The 18,062-nt window shown below is 53.3% G+C and overlaps 1 protein-coding gene across 1 annotated transcript in view; it reads left to right on the top strand.

Moving 5' to 3' along the window:
* SORL1 (sortilin related receptor 1) overlaps window positions 1-18,062 on the top strand; it is a 53,279-nt gene that overhangs the window by 22,621 nt on the left and 12,596 nt on the right. Inside the window, exons 15-36 of the mRNA XM_087763236.1 lie at window positions 627-755; window positions 996-1,081; window positions 2,791-2,963; window positions 3,190-3,321; window positions 3,848-3,939; window positions 4,735-4,981; window positions 5,465-5,603; window positions 6,285-6,458; window positions 6,634-6,747; window positions 7,289-7,411; window positions 8,077-8,196; window positions 10,661-10,786; window positions 11,009-11,116; window positions 11,588-11,719; window positions 11,975-12,106; window positions 12,830-12,964; window positions 13,347-13,502; window positions 14,088-14,237; window positions 14,658-14,786; window positions 16,283-16,409; window positions 16,970-17,139; window positions 17,725-17,837. Of these exons, the coding sequence (XP_087619362.1) occupies window positions 627-755; window positions 996-1,081; window positions 2,791-2,963; window positions 3,190-3,321; window positions 3,848-3,939; window positions 4,735-4,981; window positions 5,465-5,603; window positions 6,285-6,458; window positions 6,634-6,747; window positions 7,289-7,411; window positions 8,077-8,196; window positions 10,661-10,786; window positions 11,009-11,116; window positions 11,588-11,719; window positions 11,975-12,106; window positions 12,830-12,964; window positions 13,347-13,502; window positions 14,088-14,237; window positions 14,658-14,786; window positions 16,283-16,409; window positions 16,970-17,139; window positions 17,725-17,837 (3,007 nt within the window). The remainder of the gene's footprint in view (window positions 1-626; window positions 756-995; window positions 1,082-2,790; window positions 2,964-3,189; window positions 3,322-3,847; window positions 3,940-4,734; window positions 4,982-5,464; window positions 5,604-6,284; window positions 6,459-6,633; window positions 6,748-7,288; window positions 7,412-8,076; window positions 8,197-10,660; window positions 10,787-11,008; window positions 11,117-11,587; window positions 11,720-11,974; window positions 12,107-12,829; window positions 12,965-13,346; window positions 13,503-14,087; window positions 14,238-14,657; window positions 14,787-16,282; window positions 16,410-16,969; window positions 17,140-17,724; window positions 17,838-18,062) is intronic.

Here is an 18,062-nt window from a genome sequence, read left to right as displayed (position 1 = left end):
TCAGGGACTGGACTTTCAGCGGAGCTCAAGGCCAGACCGCTCGAGTGCCCAGTACATGCAGTTAAGGACAGGGGTTCAGAACTGCCTGTCCGATGCCGAGACAGAGACTGGAAAGGAGTCTGGCTTGCCACCATGACCAGACTGGGAATAGGGCTGGTGGGATCCGATTCCTGCCTCGGAATCACAGCCCTGGACTCCTTGCAAAATCAGACCGACATAACCTCTTCCAGGGTGTTTTCCAAAGAACGGACGCAGCATAACTCCCGTTTTACCGACAGGAAAAGCCAAGACGCAGACCAGTGAGCTAAGCCAGCTAACAGGAAAACTGGGGCTTGGAGCCAGGTTTTGAGGGCATGCTGGCTCCTCTGTGCCTTGCTGCCTCACCTACCCTAGTCTGCTCAGCCACTGGCAGGCTTATTTGCAAAATGTTCTTTCAAGACAGAAGCTGTCTGGCTCTAAGATATTATTGTGCAACTAACTACTGATAATATATATGAATGGACTTCTGAGATACTTTGGGTTCTTCAAACTTGTATGCAAAAATAGAGGAGTGACAGTATAGCATGGCTGCATTTTTTCCTTCTCCTTCTCCCCCTTCCCTCCTTACATCTTTCTTCTCCTTGCAGTGATTTTGGCTTTAAACTGAGCGACGACTTATCGTTAAAAGTTTGCGTCCCTGACCCTGAATTCTCTGGGAAACCGTACGACCCGCCAGTCCCTTGCCCTGTTGGCTCAACTTACAAAAAGACTCGAGGGTATGTGTTGTACTTGGGAGGGGAACCTCATCTTCCAAATGCCGGGAATTTATGCTATCGGTGATTAAAAAAAAAACGCAGAAACCCCAAAACCCACACACAAACGCCCCACGAGTGGCAGTAAACAAATTGCGTGTTTGGACGTACATTGCAACTAAGCACCGCTGCTTATTCTAGCTGCTCATGATGGTGTGTTAACAGTTACCATGAAATAAACTGCCCGGCCTGTGTATGTTGCAGCTACCGAAAGATCTCTGGGGACACTTGTACAGGTGGAGACGTTGAGTCACGGCTCGAAGGGGAGCTGGTACCATGCCCGCTAGCCGGTGAGTACATACAGGACTGCTTCGGGCACAAGGGCTTCATTCATAAAACCATTGGCTGGTGCCTGAAGGACCACACACAAATTCCCAGGGGGCTCTCAGACAAAACCTATGACACAGGAGCTGAAATGCAGCGGTGGGTCACAAATCCGTCAGCTCCTGTCCTGTCCAGGGCCTGGAGAGCTTCTGAGGGACCTGCTCAGGAGCAGCGTCAGCCTGCGGTGCAGAGCCCTCTCTGGTCCTGAAGTCACGGGAGGCTGAAGCCCTCAGAGCAGGCTGCGGGCAGGAACCCTCTTATCCCGGTCACGTCCTCGCTGCAGCGGGTTTGAGCCCAACCAGAAAGACAGGAGATAGACCAAAGATACCCCCATCCCGGGGAAACGCTTGGGAAGGCACCACCCTGAGACAGGCCACCGTACGCAGTTGAACGATGGCTACGTGGGGCCAGACTAGCGCAGATGCTGCCCTTGAGTCCTCACGCCCGTGCCCGCCGGACTTTGCCTCCGTCCTTATTTTCTCCTCTCAAACGTATGAGGCACTGAAACAGTCTCGTGCTCCTGTGCTGCCAAAGTTATTTGCATTCTGCTTTAATTTAATCTGCCGTCACAAGCTGCGTGATTAGCATGCTGCTGCGCAGCGGCTCGAGAGCGAGCCTGAGACAGGGAAGAGCTCGTGTAAGGGATGGGACGGCTGAGCCGGTGCTGCGGGCAGGGCGAGCCGGGGCTGTGGCTGAGCAGAGCTGCAGGGCTGCAGAGCAGCCAGCCCCGCCAGCGTGAGGTTTCCCTGCACCGGCCTGAGATTTTTCAGGGTGCAAAAGATATTCCAGGTGCAAAACGGCCTGGCGGGTGCCTGGGGAAGCGTTCCCTCTGCTGGGATTCACGCCAATGCTGTGCTTAGTTTTCCTCCTGACATGTTATTCACCCCTCCGAGCCCTCTTGAGCTACTTGGAGAGCTGTGTTAGTCATGCTGAGAAGGGCCCTGCTGATTGAAAAATAAACCTGCAGTCCCCACCGGGCTGGGCTTTGAAGTGCCGTGTTCCCAGAGTATTTGCTGATCGTCTTCAGATACGTGTTGGCTCGCACCATGGTAACACTTTCACGTACCGTATCTGTTTCGTATCTCTGTATAATCTCATTAGGGATGCACAGCCAGAGTTACTTACTGACATTAGCTTTACTCGTTAATAGTATTATTGGACTTTACCGGTAGTGTGCTAATGCCCGGGAGACTTTGTCCCGGACCAGGATCCCATTACGCTCGATTCTGCACAAATTAGAAACAAAACCCCCTCTGGGATATTTACTGTGGTGCCGGTGTCCCCTAGGACTCGCAGATTTACATCACTCCCACCTTTTTTATGAGATTTTTGAGAAACAGGAGATCACTATTTTGTTTTTAATTGGCAGCATGCTAACATGGGAAGGAAGGGGTCACGACAGTTTTTGCCGTCCTTACCTCCTCCTTCAGGCCCTGGAACAAACAACGGCCCCAGCGTGTTCCCGGGCACGAGCGCGCGGGACCCGCATAAGGCTATTAGCGCGTTCTCATTAACCTAATCCCCCTGAGACAAAGCGCCTTTCACTCCGTTACGCTGAGGTGCTAAAACCTGCAGTCAGGGCTAAGGAAAAAAAATACCTGGTATTTTCTTTTTGCCCCTTGAGTACCCTAAAACGGCCAGAGGCGTCTAAACAAGGCACTGCCTGTTCTTGCAGAGGAGAATGAGTTCATTCTCTACGCCACCCGCTACTCCATCCACCGCTACGACCTCGCCTCCGGCGTCAGCGAGGAGCTGCCCCTGGCCGGGCTGCGAGGGGCCGTCGCCCTGGACTTCGACTACGACCACAACTGCTTGTACTGGGCCGACGTCACTCTTGACATTATACAGGTGAGGCGGGGAGCGGAGAGGCCGCCGCGGTGCCGGCCACCTGTGGCATCGCTGCCTCGCACGGGGGGCAGGTGTTGCATACACACCCTGAAATACAACTGTTTATCTTGGGTACTCCTCCTCTTTGAGCCATCTGTTACAGCTTGCCTCGCACACCTGACCGCGCTCACCTTGAGGCCGCGGAAGTTCCTCATCTTTTATTCTGATTTTTTTTTTTTTTTTCCAGCGTCTTTGTCTCAACGGCAGCTCTGGGCAAGAAATAATCATAAGCACCGGGCTGGAAACAGTAGAAGCTTTGGCCTTTGAACCTCTCAGTCAGTTGCTGTACTGGGTCAATGCTGGGATTCCCAAAATTGAGGTACGGCTACGCCCACCCGTGTTACAAAGAGGTGATTGTGTCAGTGCATCTTTGAGGCGGCCGGGCCCTAAGTTGGCTGCTGCCCTGAAGTCCCATTGCTGGCGGGGCATTACCGACCGCTGACCCTTGTCCCACGTTCCACTTTATCGAGTCTAAATGCAAACAAGGTATGATAACATTCAGCCCTGCGTACTTAAACCAAGGTCAGTTTGTGAGGCCAAATCGTGCAGCAGAAATGGGGGGAAAACAGCAACATCCTTGCACGGTACACCCAGCCAGCGTGGGGTACAGACAGAGCGCTGTGACAGCCGGCTGCTCGCTCAGCAGCACAGAATTGTCAATAAATACACCGATCTATCCTCTTTTATCACCTGCCACACAGTAACTGCTCCCTGCACTCACAGCAGCTATTTTATTAGGGAGCAGTAGTTACCTGCCACAGATTTCGTGTAACTTCAACCAGTGCAATTGCCCTCCGAATTGCCCGCAATAAACACACCCCACCTGGTTTTGGTTACGACTCTAGGTTGCCAATCCAGACGGAGACCTGCGACTCACCGTCCTCAATTCCTCCATACTTGAACGACCCCGAGCCCTCGCTCTAGTTCCCCGAGATGGGTAAGAAAGCAAGCACCGCAAGTAGTCGGGTGCCTTGGCATTCCCCAGGGAAACCGTGCTGGTACAGCCCCTCCTGCACCGCTACACCCATAAGAGGCAAACACGAGGAAACACATAAGAGACAAACACGAGCTTTCCGTGCTGCACGGAAAGCTTTGCGAGGCTTGGCCCCAAAGGGTGCGATGGGGGGACGGGAGCGGTGGCGGGCAGTGCGGCGGGGTACAGCTCACGGTCCTGCCCCGTGGAGCCCATTCTTGCCATCGCGTGCCCAACTAAGGCGCCAGCCGCCTCGGAGCAGAGGTCACAAACAGTTTTTTTCATTCAGTTGAACTGCTGTTTTCCTACCCATGCATACCCACTAGCAAATAACTTTTCCTGCTAGTAAAACTGGTCTGGTCAACGGGGAAAGCTGCAGTGATGCATGCAAATTCACTGCACTCAAATTCAAGAGCCAAATGCAAGTTATATCTTTCTGAGTACAGTTTTGCTGCGGCTGCTGCGCTGCAAAGGTAGCGCTGGCAAACCTGAGCTGTCTTTAGCTGTATGCACTAAAGCGGAGCAGTTCAACGCAAGGTGACCTACAGCTGCACTCACACCACAGAGCCTGCAGCTAAATAAGCCTCTCTGCTGCTTGTAGATCTGCCAGTGGTGTTCATTAGAATTGCAAAGAGCTCCCTTTCCAAAGGCATGTCTTGCAAGGGACGCGGAACGTTAAGTATTCCAACCTCTGCTTCATAACCCGTTTCCTTTTGATGTGCTGTTTTGTTATTGAGTAACCTTTCTGCCTCTTGTCAGGTTGATGTTCTGGACAGACTGGGGAGACTCCAGGGCTGGCATTTACAGAAGCGACATGGACGGGTCATCGGCTGGGTGCATCGTTTCGGAGGGCGTGCGGTGGCCAAATGGCATTTCTGTGGATGACCGCTGGATCTACTGGACCGAAGCCTATATGGACAGGATCGAGAGGGTCGACTTCAACGGGCTGCAGAGATCTGTGATCCTGGACAGCCTGCCTCACCCCTACGCTATTGCTGTATTTAAGGTATGTGTGCGGCGGCTCGTTTCCCGTCGGTGTGCATTTCCGTAGCATACACGCTCGGAGATTGTTGCACGTATGGGGCGGGCAGCGGAAGACCATTGAGCACGCTGGATTCGGAGGGTAGGAGCAGGCATGATGCTTGCTCTCTTTCTGCTCCTGGCACATTCCCACGCACCCCTGAAACGAGCAGGCAGGTGCAGTTGAAACTGGGACCTACATCCAAGAGACGTGCAGCTTTCCCAAGCAGCTGTGCTGTGCTATCTTCCCCAGACTGTTTGCCACTCAGCAGATGTGACTGCCGCTTCTGTTCCTGCTGAAATCCCAGCTCAGGTCTTCCTCATCTTCCTCCCCTTGGGTTGGGGAGACTTTGCGCTCTCGATTGCCCCGCTCATCCAAGCGGTTAGGGTGGCTTAGTGCAGGTAACCGCTGACAAGCACGGCCCTGGCAGCAGTGCTCCTCGCAGTAAGAGCAAAGCCTGTGTTTCAGAATGAAATCTACTGGAATGACTGGTCACAGCTGAGTATTTTCAGAGCATCCAAAACCAGCGGCTCAAGAATGGAGATCTTAGTCAGCCGATTAAATGGGATCATGGATATGAAAATCTTTTACAGAGGAAAGACAACAGGTAATCGCATGTGTGTGCAGATGATCTCTCCTGCTATTTAGAAATGTGTTGACCCCCCATGTCGACAGGCTCCCAGGCCACCGGGCCATCCCAGCTCACATTTCATGAGCCTGAGTACATCCTCCTTCCCGCAGGGCTTGAAGCGCTCAGGCGCCGTCGTAAGGAATGTGTTTCATGAGCGGTGCACCCGGCTTCTCGGCTGCCATGAGAGATACTGCCCGTAGGGCACTCGGCTGTGGTGGCACCTCATAGTTCAGGTCACAGACCATGACCGTTCTGTGCAAAGTGCTGTACGGGCCAAAAAAAGTATAGGGTCTCAGAGCTGCACCAACTCTGTCTTCCACTTAGTCGTCCGTCTGGGCTGCTATAAGGTAGCGGTGGCCCCTGCACAATGAATGCGCTGAAGGGATTGACTTCATTTTCGGATGGGTATAAGACCATCAAAGGGCTTCACCGGTCAGCAGCCTGCAAGAGACTGGGAGGACCTTTAAGGCCCTTGATCTCCCTGGAGCAGATGGCTCTATGCATTTCTAAGCCCAGCCTTAGCGCTCGGTGCTGCAGCGCTGGCTCCTTAAGGGGGTCTGACCCCAAAGCCTGGGATGGCAGGTGAAATTGGGCTTCCTGTGGTGTCCCCAGCCCTCTGTCCTGACGGTGTCCCCTTCCTCCCTGCCCTCGTGCCAGGGGAGAACGCCTGCATCGCCAAACCCTGCAGCCTGCTCTGCCTGCCTAAGTCGAACAACGGCAGGAGCTGCAAGTGCCCCGAGGGGGTGTCCAGCACCGTGCTGCCCACAGGGGAGGTGAAGTGCGACTGTCCTCACGGCTATGTCATGAAGAACAGCACTTGCATAAAGGAAGGTAAAACCACGCTCGGTTCTTGCTGCTGCTTTATGTTGAGAGGAGGTTTCTGCTGTCGTGAGAGGTCGGCACGACCTTTCCGCTGCCCTTTGGGCGAGGAGGAGTACAGCCTGTCTTCTGAAAGTGCAGTGTCATGCCTCATGCCAGCTTGTTTTTGTTTTCCCTTTTGCACCAGAAAACACGTGTCTGCCGAACCAGTACAGATGCTTCAATGGGAACTGCATAAACAGCATTTGGCAGTGTGACAACGATAATGACTGTGGGGACAAGAGCGATGAGAAAAACTGCCGTAAGTGTCCCGTGGTGGCATTCGCCCACCCAAATTTAGATGTCTGCTGTGTCAGCATTGCACCTGAGCCGAGGGTCTACGCTCCCTTCATAGTCACGGAGAGCAAGAGGCGTTCTGGGGGAGCAACTTATCTTGTCCTTTGGTAGATATCTGAAGCTGGTCGGATGAGATGTGTCCTGCAAGGGCCAATCTTTCCCCCTTGACCAGCTCAGGTGTGATTGTCTAAAGTTCGGTGAGATTGATGCCAGTGGATCGGATGATTCGGATGATTGATGCGAGCGGACATCACAGCAGCAGGAGCTTCCGTCCTGATCCCCAGACAGACACCTAACCCCGGTCTGCTCTGCTTTACGCAGGGTGGTGCCTAATAATGACATTAACGTACAATAGCAGTAACTTGGGCTGCATTGAGCAAAGCTCGCAGGATGCCATCCCTCTCCTTTCGCTTCCCTGCACAGAGTACAGGCCCTCGGGCAGCAGAAACCCTTTTCTAACCACCAGCTTAACCTCCTTCTCCTCCTCTCCCTCCCCGCTGCGTTAGCCACCACCGTGTGCGACGCCGAGACCCAGTTCCGCTGCCAGGGCTCAGGGACCTGCATCCCGCTGTCCTACAAATGTGACCTGGAGGACGACTGCGGGGACAACAGCGATGAAAGTCACTGTGGTGAGTGCCCTCACTCACACCTCCTTCCCTGTCCCTATGCAAAGGCGGAAAGCCCAGCAGTGTTTTGGGCAGGGCAGTACTTGTAGACGCTGTGGGGCAAGGCAGTGCTTTGCCAGATCCCTCTGTTTATCCTGGCTAACGGCCGCCTCCTCCCATCATTTACCGGGTACTGGGAAATGAGGGACAGAAGAGTGAGACCGTGTGCTGCTTCTCCCTCTCGCTGCGGTCTGGCAGGGAGAAATCTGTGCCATTATCGTCCAGCTCTCCCGCTCTGCTCCCTGGGTACTCCTGTGACCCAAAGCCAAATATTTGGTAGAGATTACAAGCTGACCTTGGCAGCTGCCCAGCAAGCGCACGGGAGGCGTGGGTTGCTTGGTGTTGCCGTGTTTGCGGCCATGCACTTCCAGCTTAGCCATTCGGAGAGGTGGGATGCTGAATTGAAGGAGAGAAGAGACTGGTAAACAGCAAGGCGGTAGCTCTTGGTCGTTTAGGGCTAGGGACGAGGCAGGAAAACATGCTTTCAAGACGAGCCTGCTTTGCAGGGCTGTGTAGGCTGTCGCCTCTGAGATATCAGCCTCCTCTTCTCGGTCATTAGCCCATGCGAAGCTTTCCTCCTCCTCTCCCCTGGCCCCGACAATACCTGAACTGCGTGTGCTCGCTTGCAGAGGCTCACCAGTGTCGAAACGATGAATTCAGCTGCAGCTCGGGGATGTGCATTCGTCTTTCCTGGATGTGCGATGGTGATAACGATTGCCGGGACTGGTCCGATGAAGCAAACTGCACTGGTAAGCACTTTGCTGTCATCAATAACCTTCTGGTGCAAACACTCATTACTTACAGCCGGAGGTACTGTCAGACATCAGCCAACATCTTGTGCCTCAGTTTCCCTGCTTCTTAGCTGAGCCACCCAGCAGGGCAGCCTGCAGCTCAGCTCGGGGTGATGTAAAGCTCCGAAAGCAAAGGGTTTCTTTCCTCCAGTGCCTTCAACAGGCCTTAGGGCTCACCGTGAATTTGCTGACAGCTTTGCGATGCTCGCACACTGGTCCAGCTTTGCTTTTTAACTTGCAAGATTGCACCGACAGGCATGCCTTGCTGCGGTGGCCGCAGGGCCGTCCCCCTTCTTCGTACCAGCTGGCGGTGGCCGTGCCTTTGAGGCTCCGTTGACTGGGGAAGCAGGTCTGTGGCTGCCGGGCAGCCAGAGGATACTTCTGCACAAAAAGGGCTCCCTTGTTGCACGGAGGCAGCAAGCAGGCCAGTGCGTGCTGATCACGTTTCACAGCTTGAACTCTGACCATTTTCTTGCCGTTAAATACGTTGCAGAAAACTGGCATGTTCTTTGCAGCTTCTCCACAATTAATTGATCTGAAGGAGAGGCAGATTTAGTTCGGGAAGTGGCTCCTCTTCTAGCAGCCTCGCTTTGCTCCATGGGTTTGGAAATCTAAAGAGGGTGTCATGAGTATGGAGTGACACGTGGAAGATCCGCTCTTGGTTTTGCTTACAACTCATGTTGACGCAACCTGGTTGCCAGAAATAGTATTGTTCCCAGTTTATGCCTCTCGTGCAGCACGTCCTACCCCCATGAGCCTCGTTCTCTATTTGCAGTTGAAAGTCACAGTACTCAACTGTCCTCAGTACCACCGTGTAAAACTGATGTCCCTCAGCAGTGTCCTAAATTTAACACCCAGATAGAGCCCTTTCCTCATTAGAAAAGCCAACAGAAAGCAACGGATTGGTCTTTTCCTTTAAAAAAACCCCAAACAAACAAAAAGCCAAAAAACAACCACACCAAAAATCTAAGTATTTGCATGAGAAGAGAGTTCTGAGAGTAGGCAACGCTTTAGTCCGTGAGTGAAAGGCATAAGATCGTACCTGTAAAGCATTACACAGGAGAGTTCAGATAACAGCAGTGGTTTCCAGGCCATGTGGCCGAGATCAGCCCATCAGAGCAGATGGGCTGATGGGGCCAGGGGAGCCCTGCAGGGACCATGAGAGCCCCCGGGGATACCGGCAGCGGCTTCGCTCCGGCTACAGCCCCAAAGCCACTGGGACAGACAGCGGGACTGGCTGCTGTTGTGGGGCTCTGGCACGAGGATCTAGGAGATCCCTTTCAGGCCTCCGAGCTCCTGTGTGCTCACCCCCTGCGGCATTTGCCGTGCCTTGGGCATACGGGGTTTATAGCGTGGCACCGGGGATCCTGGTCGTTAGTATTCCGAGTGCGCAGCTATATAAGAAGATTTAATTTATATTGGTATCACTTATCTCTCATATGCGTTTCTCTGGAGAGAATTACTACAGGAAAGGAACTACTTCAAAAAGCATATCGGGTGTGTAAAGCCTAAAGTTGAAATTATCTGAGAGGATCACAATTATTTGAGAAACATTTCATCTAACTCCACCAGCTGCAATTATTGCTCTTATCTAAAATAATTACATTTCACACTGAATACCTAATAGAATATTACTGCCACAAGATTGTAGTATTTTGAAATATCTGCATGCGCGTGTCACTCGCTAACCTAAAATTCGGTAGCGTGCAATTTAATTAAGTTGAACATTGCTTTTCTTCTCAATAACGAGTGCTCTCCTGGTTGAAGAGTAGTATTTGTCTCTAGAGCGACCACATAGCCTAGGTTTCAACCAGGATACCCCAGAGGAAGATATTTTTGTGACAGGAGCCTAAAGAAAGCCAAACTCCCTTGGAAACCCAAGGAAAACTCTGTTTCTCATTTGCTTTGGCAACATGGAAAAGCCTTGACTGCCTTAATTAAAGGCTGTCTCCGAGTCTGTCCTGCCCTGCCGCTCTGCCAAGGCTCGCTTGCTCGCTGTGACGTTTCTTGCCATCTCTGGCAAGACACCACCAGCGTCACCTTTGCCCACACACACCAAGGACCGAGATGAAAGGGAAAGAGGCTCCTGACTTTGGGAGAGCTTTAGGAGGGCTCGCTAGCCTCCGAAAGCCATCCCTGAGGCACAGCAGGCTGGTGAGCAAGCACGGCACGGAGAGGACAAGACCACGGTGTGACCCAGGGAGAACCCGGACTCCCGGCAGTCTCTTGCCTGGGACCCACGGGGTGGTCGCTTGCACTCTGGAGCTGCACTCAGTGCTGGGACCTGCCACGGCATGAAGTCCTGGTGCAGGCGGAGGGAGCAGGGGTGCGTGGCGGCGGGGCCCAACTCAACGCACGCTGCGACTCAGTGGGGATGCGGCAGCACCGCATGCTCAGGCGGTCTCCCCGGCTCTGGTTTCAGCAGTATATCACACCTGCGAGGCCTCCAGCTTCCAGTGCCAGAACGGCCACTGCATCCCGCAGCGCTGGGCCTGTGACGGTGACGCCGACTGCCAGGACAGCTCTGATGAGGACCCTGCCAACTGCGGTAATGCATGCTGCGTGCGGAGGGGGCTCTGTCACAGGGCGGGAGGGATTTCTACAAACTCGCTGATACAAACCTGCAGCACACGCGGGGGGATGATTCCCATCCCTCCTAAAGCAGGCAGACACAGGGAGAAGGCAAACAGGGCTGTGCCATGCTTTTTGTAGCTAACTAAAGGCAGCTTTAAAAGAAAACACACAACATCCACCCAATTCTGAATTTCAGAAAAAAAGTGCAATGGCTTCCAGTGTCCAAACGGCACTTGCATCCCAACCAGCAAGCACTGCGATGGCATCAACGACTGCTCCGACGCCTCGGACGAGCAGCACTGTGGTGAGTACCGGAGCCACGGGGAGCTGGTGGGGCCCTGGCAGTGAGGGCTGACAGCCTTCATGGCCTGCCAAAGCCTGTCTCGCTGGGAGACAAGCCCTGGTGAGATAATAAGAAAGCCTTAGTTAGCATTCTTAAGCCCCCTGGGAAATCAGCTGGTCTGCGAGTGTCAGCAAAAGGCGCAGTAGGCAGGGTTGTGATGGATAGGGAGGGTGCGCTGTCAGGAGCCGTATTCAGGGAGGTGACCAAACCCTTCCTGATGCCTGTGCCAACCCGCTTGCACCCCGACGTGTTATCGGGCGAGGGCAGCCTGTGCAGGGACAGAGCTCGAGCGATTTGTCTTGGAAACTTTCTGTAACTTCCTGAAATCCGACTGCTGCACTCAAGCCTGTGCAGATCACAGCGGGTGGCATTCCTGTTGCCCAGGACGGCAGAGGTGCCGTCCCCTCCCCTCCTGACCTCCCGTTTCTCCAGAACCCCTGTGCACCCGCTACATGGATTTCGTGTGCAAGAACCGGCAGCAGTGCTTGTTCCACTCCATGGTATGCGATGGCATCATCCAGTGTCGAGATGGATCAGATGAAGATGCCAACTATGCTGGCTGCTGTAAGTGTGATATTGCACATCTTTGCAAAAGGAGGGTTGGACAGAGAATGAAACCGGAGGCATGGAGAGGAGAGTGCATTCCCCAGGATGCCAGAAAGCTGCCGGACGTCCTAAGAGGTGGCTCTGGACTGTAATGGTCTGCTTATAAATCCATGATTGCCTCTGAGTGTGCTCCTTCCTCCTCCTCAATGATCAGCTTCCCTCAAGCCCTTGGTCTTTACACTAAAACTCTGTCTTGCTGTGCCACCCCTGCAGCCCAGGACCCCGAGTTCCACCGGACCTGCGACCAGTTCAGCTTCCAGTGCCAGAACGGCGTCTGCATCAGCCTGGTGTGGAAGTGCGACGGCATGGATGACTGTGGCGATTACTCTGACGAAGCAAACTGTGGTGAGCAGTACCTCAGGGTGTCTCGTCACCGTAGTTCCAGCCTCCTCTGAATTTCAGGAGCATAGAGTACCGGCTTCTTCATGTTTTGCATATGCACTCATGTACATATACATATACGTGTGTGCAGCATTCCATTTGCACATTGAAGCGTGTCTTACATGGAGATCAGGATCATTTCCCTCATATTGCAAGGAGGTAGACCGAAGCACACGGAAAATCCAATACAGCTGGCACATCCTTGTGCTTGACTAAGTCATATGTGACCATATTTACTCCACAGATCCCCAGCCTACAGCAGACAGGCAGTTTTCAGCCAAACTCAATATTTACCACTGTTCCCCGGGTAGCTGCAGAAGCTGTACCCAGCCAGATGAAGCAGCTGCATCTTCATTTCAGAGTTGCAGGGTTTGCTTCTCCATTTCTGCCATGCTGTGTCTGAATTTCGCTGTCAGCTCTGGTTCTCAGATCATAGGTGGTGTCTGGCCATGAAGCACCCAGCACACAGACATAATAGCGGTGGCAACAGGATAGCGAGGGCTGTGAGGAACGGGGATGCTGGAGATGAAGAGACAGGACCCTACCTGTACTGCCCGGGGGAATAAACAGGGTGATGCTCTCGGGACCAGCCGTAGCCTGGCCTGAGACGCTCCCACACCTCAGCTGTGCTGCAGACTGGCGAGATAACGCTGGGACTCACTCACAGCACTCTCCTCTCGTTGTCAGAAAACCCGACAGAAGCCCCAAACTGCTCCCGGTACTACCAGTTCCAGTGCGGGAATGGGCACTGCATCCCCAACCGGTGGAAGTGCGACGAGGAGAATGACTGCGGGGACTGGTCCGATGAGAAGGAGTGCGAAGGTGAGGGCACACGGCGCTCTGCTCTGCTCGTGGAAGCCCTGGCCGAGGCTGGGCTACAGCATGCCAAAGGACCGCGCTTAGCATCAGCTGCTTTCTCGCAGCGGTGCTTAGGGCAGCCTGCGCCAGCCCCCGTGGCTCTGAAAATCCCCCGTGAATGGGCTGTGTGTGCACCCGTGCATCTTTTTTACTCTGTGTTTTTGGCAATCCCAATTAGGAGCTGTGCAGATACAACACAGATGAAAACATTGGGCCTGTAATGCCTTGCCTGCTCCCCACTTCCCTCCGCTAATAGCGGCTTTCAAGTCTGTCAGGAACAGGCACAGCTTACAGCCCGTACGCCGGAGCGGGCCTCTCAGATCAGCTCTGCACGGTGTGTTTTTAGGTTCTCCGGTTCATCCCATTACTACATCGATCCCACCGACGTGTTTACCTAATCACTTCCGATGCAACAGCGGCGCCTGCATCATGAACAGCTGGGTCTGCGACGGATACAAGGACTGCACCGACGGCTCCGACGAGGACGCCTGTCCTACTTCACGTAAGCTTTTCTCTTCCTCAGCCCTTTCCTTTTTCTCTAGGATCACATCTGCAAGGACCGCTGGCCTTTCAGTCTCAGAGCCTTGCCAGATGACAGGGTTAAATTACGCTGTGGTGTAAAAACCCACCGTCTCCTCTCTCCCTGGGGTCAGACCTCCTGCCACCAGCTGGGACACTGCTCGGCCCCACAGGCAGCATGAATTATTGTCACAGCAGGTCCCTGCTCAAATGCCATCGTGTCTCAGGCTGTGTAGGGGCACAGAGAGCAGGGCTGCAGGGTGCGTTTCTAGCTCACACCTATGCTGAAGGTAAAAGCGAGTTTTTTCTCACTGCGGTTCTTGCTAAAGGCCTGCCGAGCTCCGAGTTGGTGCAGGACATTCCCTGCAAACCAGTTGCTTTTCCAGCCCTCTGCAGTCAGGAGAGAGGACGGCTTAGGCGTCATCCCAGCAGAAGCCATTTACCTGCTAGATGGAAAGAGATTGCCATCTAGTGGAGTCGGGACCTGGGGACAGGTTTTGGTCCCTCCTGGTGGCAGTGGCAGCCTGGCCGTGCTTTGGGTGGGTTCCTCACTCCCTGCTGTGTGCAGGACCCAACGTGACGGCCACCTCCGCGCCACTCCCGGGACGCTGCAGCAGGTTCGAGTTCGAGTGCCAGCAGCTGCACAAGTGCATCCCCAACTGGAAGCGGTGCGACGGCCTGCGGGACTGCCAGGACGGCACGGACGAGAGGAACTGCCGTAAGTGCGGGGTGGGGAAAGCGTCTCGCCTAGCTCTTTCCCTTGGGAAGTTCTTTGTGAGGACTGGGGAGCCCCTGAGGAGTTTTATTGCTGGTGGAATCCGTGCAGTAAATGCAGCATCACAGTAAAAAAGGGGAAAAAAGGCCAGACAACCAGCGGCCTTCCCATTAGAAGTCCAGCTGTTGTTTTCAGTGGGATAAGCTTCAGGTTCTTCTGATGCCACCATGTGTGATCATGCCAGAAGATGCAGCCAGAACGAGATAGCCCTATGACTGATACACTCTGTCTGGACTCCATCCCTGACATGCAGCTACCCCAGCATCATGCCTGCTTTTGAACTAGCACTGGCACTGCAAACAGCCCACTGCTGGCAAGGGAACTTTCCTGCCTTGAGTCCTGAAACCGTTCTGCCTCTTTCAGCTACTCACAGCACCCTGTTGTGCCCTAATGGTTATAAATGCGAGGATGGAGAGGCCTGCATTATGGCGACAGAGCGGTGTGATGGATATCTGGACTGCTCAGACAGCAGCGATGAAAGGAACTGTACCGGTAAGCAGCAGCCCTCTCCCATTTCTCATGCCCTGCTCCGTGTTAGCACGTAGAGGTGCTCTCCTGGATGCGTGCCCTTTCATTCACAACATCCTAGGTGTATCTGCCTCCGTTCAGTTGTCCAAGCTACCTCCTCACCCACTTATAACCAACTGGGACAAACTTTCTGGCCAGTTTCTATAATGATGATTTGTCTCCTAGCAGCCTCAGACACAGAAAAACAGCTGTAGGACGGGTAGGAGCAAAGCTATCTATTTTACGTGGTCTAGGAGTGAAGCAATAGTCTCTGGCTCTATCCTCCTTTGCAAGGTGACCCTGGGAGCCATGGCACATGCCCCGCCACCATCACTGGTCCTCCCACCCTGGCCTGCGGTGGCCCCGCAAAGGCAGGCGGGATGCACGCCACAGCCCGCCCTGGGCAGATAACGGCGATCAATGGCTGTCTCTGGCCAGCCATGAGATTCAGCCACTTTCCTACTGAAGTGCTTGGGGGTTTGAGCATCAATCAGGTTTTAGGTCTTTAATTAAATATTGATTGGGAGAAGCTAGCAGGTTCAGGGGAGGGGGAAGGAGCTGCCGAGATTCACGGCTCGGCTGCTACGCCAAAGGGAACACATCTCTTTTCCCTTGGTTAGCTTGCCTTGCCCTGCCTGTCCACAGACCTGCGTGCCTGCTGGGTTTCATTTCCAGTTGGTTAGGGAAAGCGAAGCAGCAGCAGCTTGGCTGCGCTCCACTTGGTTTCTGTGCAGCACTGGGAATGAAGCTGAGCACCCCGAGCAGGGCCAGGCCACAGCGCTTGGATGTGGACTCTGACACACGGTCCCCGGAGGGAGAGAGCAGGGAATGGCCTAGCGGGAGCAGGGTATGGATTTGGACCGTTTCAGATACGCGCCTCCAGTCCCCACCACTGCCCGTGCTGGATTTCACAGTGCTATTATCCTTTAAGTGCCTCTCCCAAGGTCAGGCGGCGGTTCAGCCGCAGAGCTCGTGTCAAGGCAATCCCCAGACTCCTGACTTAATTACCAGCCTTCACTTGGGTCCTTCTGCTGAACACAAGATGTGATAAGGAAAACCACACAAAGAAAAGCCCTGGATGGCTTACAGTGACAGCACAGAGTCATCGCATGAGTAGAAGAGCAACTTCGCTTACACTGATCAGTTTGCACTCATACACTTCCAATTACATCAACAGCCACACTTTATGTTTCCTTGGGGGAAAGGGGATGCTGGCACGATGCCGCATAAAGACAACCAAGACATTTTGGGGAGAACTAAGAGCACCAGGGGTATGTTCCTGCTCTGAACTGCCTTCTCTCCGCTGATAACGTCTGCCTAAATTACACGTCTAATTTGGATGGTACAAATCAGTCATATTCGGTCATATTACTGTTTCTACCTCCACATGATGTCTGTGCTATGAACATAACCCTTGTTTTTGTTCTGGGCAAAGGGCTTGTTTCCCTCCAGTAGACTAACTTTTCCCCTTGCCTGCTTAGATGACACAATCGTGTACAAAGTCCAGAACCTCCAGTGGACGGCCGATTTCTCCGGCGATGTCACTCTGACGTGGGCTCGGCCAAAAAGAATGTCCTCAACCTCCTGTGTCTACAATGTCTATTACAGGTACACCACCCATAACACTGCGTGACCCATTGCTATTCGTATCAGGTAAAGGCTAGGAGAAGCATGAGCACAGGTTATTAGTGTGCCCATGTTATCAGCAAAGTACTATACAGAATCGGGCCTGAACGCCCGAGCGCTGCGGAATCTAGTTCTGCTTGGAAAATCTTCTAATACTTAGTTGCAAAGGAAGCCCAAAATAGCTGTAACTAGGGGGCATTTGTGGAGAGCTGTATTTGTTTCCCCCTTGACTGTTTACTCGGACAGTAACATGGCTATATTCAGTGCTGGTTTTTGCATGGGTCTTGTCTTTGTGGGACCACTAGCAACGAGAACAAAGTCAAGAAATTAGAGCACAGCAGTTACAGAAAACCTCAGAGGACGGCGCTTACAAGTCGCTGAGTTATGTTTAGTTCAGGCTTTAAAAGAGCATCCTTTCAAGCAGGTGGTGTGGTTTTACTGAAAAGGAAACTAAGCAGTAAGCTCTTAACTTACAGATAGATGGTTTCACCTTTTGTTACTAAACACCGTCCTGACCAGAGGGGTGTGACTGTCTCATGCAGGACGGTCGGTGAAAGCATTTGGAAGGTTTTGGAAACCCACAGCAACAAAACCAATAGCGTTTTGAAAGTCCTCAAGCCTGACTGTACCTATCAGGTGAAAGTCCAAGTGCAGTGTCTCAGCCGAGTCTACAACACCAACGACTTCATCACCCTCCGGGCACCTGAAGGATGTAAGCAGACCTGCACGGTCATAGCAGTGACCTGATGCATTCCTCTTTGGCTTAGAAAGTAGATACCGTGGAGGTATCCCCGTTACAAACAAAGGAGTCTTTCCACAGGCCTGGGAATTGTGCTGGACTGGGAAAAAAAGCTGCGGGTTCCCTGCCTAGAGTCAGTCCTGTGCCGAGTCACCAGCCCGCCCTCTTTCTTGCCCATGACTTAGTGGTTTAGTATCATTGGGAAGTTCATCTCTTCTCACGGTGCAGTGAGGAGCCCATGGGACTGCTCAGTACTGCACACAAGGAGCAAGATCTTTCTAGCTGCAGAGTGGAGGTCAGATTAAGGAAGGGATGCAAAATAAAGCCAAGAGCTTAGCAAAATCCTAGCTTCACCACAGTCACTAAAAAGGCTTTATTGCTGCAGAGGGGGACGAAAGGGACCCAGGACACAACTGCAGGAAGAAGACATCTCCCATGGGCCAGGACGGTTTGACCATTCCCCCTCTGTCCCAACCTTTCAGGGAGCCCCCGCTTTTCCCCATGTGATCCGGACACACCAACTGCGACTGTCACTAACAGCTCTGTTTCTCTCCCTAGTACCAGATGCTCCCTTTAACCTTCAGCTGTCCCTGAAAAAAGAAGCTGAGGGCGTGGTGACGGGCTGCTGGAGTCCCCCCGTGAATGCTCACGGCCTCATACGGGAATTCATCGTGAGTCTTGCTGCCCAGCGTGGCCGAGTCCAGATCGGTGGTGGGACAGGGAAGGCTGCTGAGGGCAGCTGGCCTTTCTGAAGACATCTATCTCTGCAGAGGGGGTGGGCCAGGAATAGGACATTTCGTAGAGGAAATCTGACAGCATTGGGCAAGTTGGGAGAAGAAATGCTGCAGGGCTGTAGGCGACACAGCCCTCAAGTTGACAATTTCATTTCTGGCTCC

This window comes from Nipponia nippon, unplaced genomic scaffold, assembly GCF_047370975.1.
Source record: "Nipponia nippon isolate SJK-2023a ecotype South Korea unplaced genomic scaffold, ASM4737097v1 scaffold_28, whole genome shotgun sequence".
NCBI lineage: Eukaryota > Metazoa > Chordata > Aves > Pelecaniformes > Threskiornithidae > Nipponia > Nipponia nippon.
The sequence above is the reverse complement of the archived record's forward strand: the minus strand, read 5'-3'. Positions and strand labels throughout refer to the sequence as shown.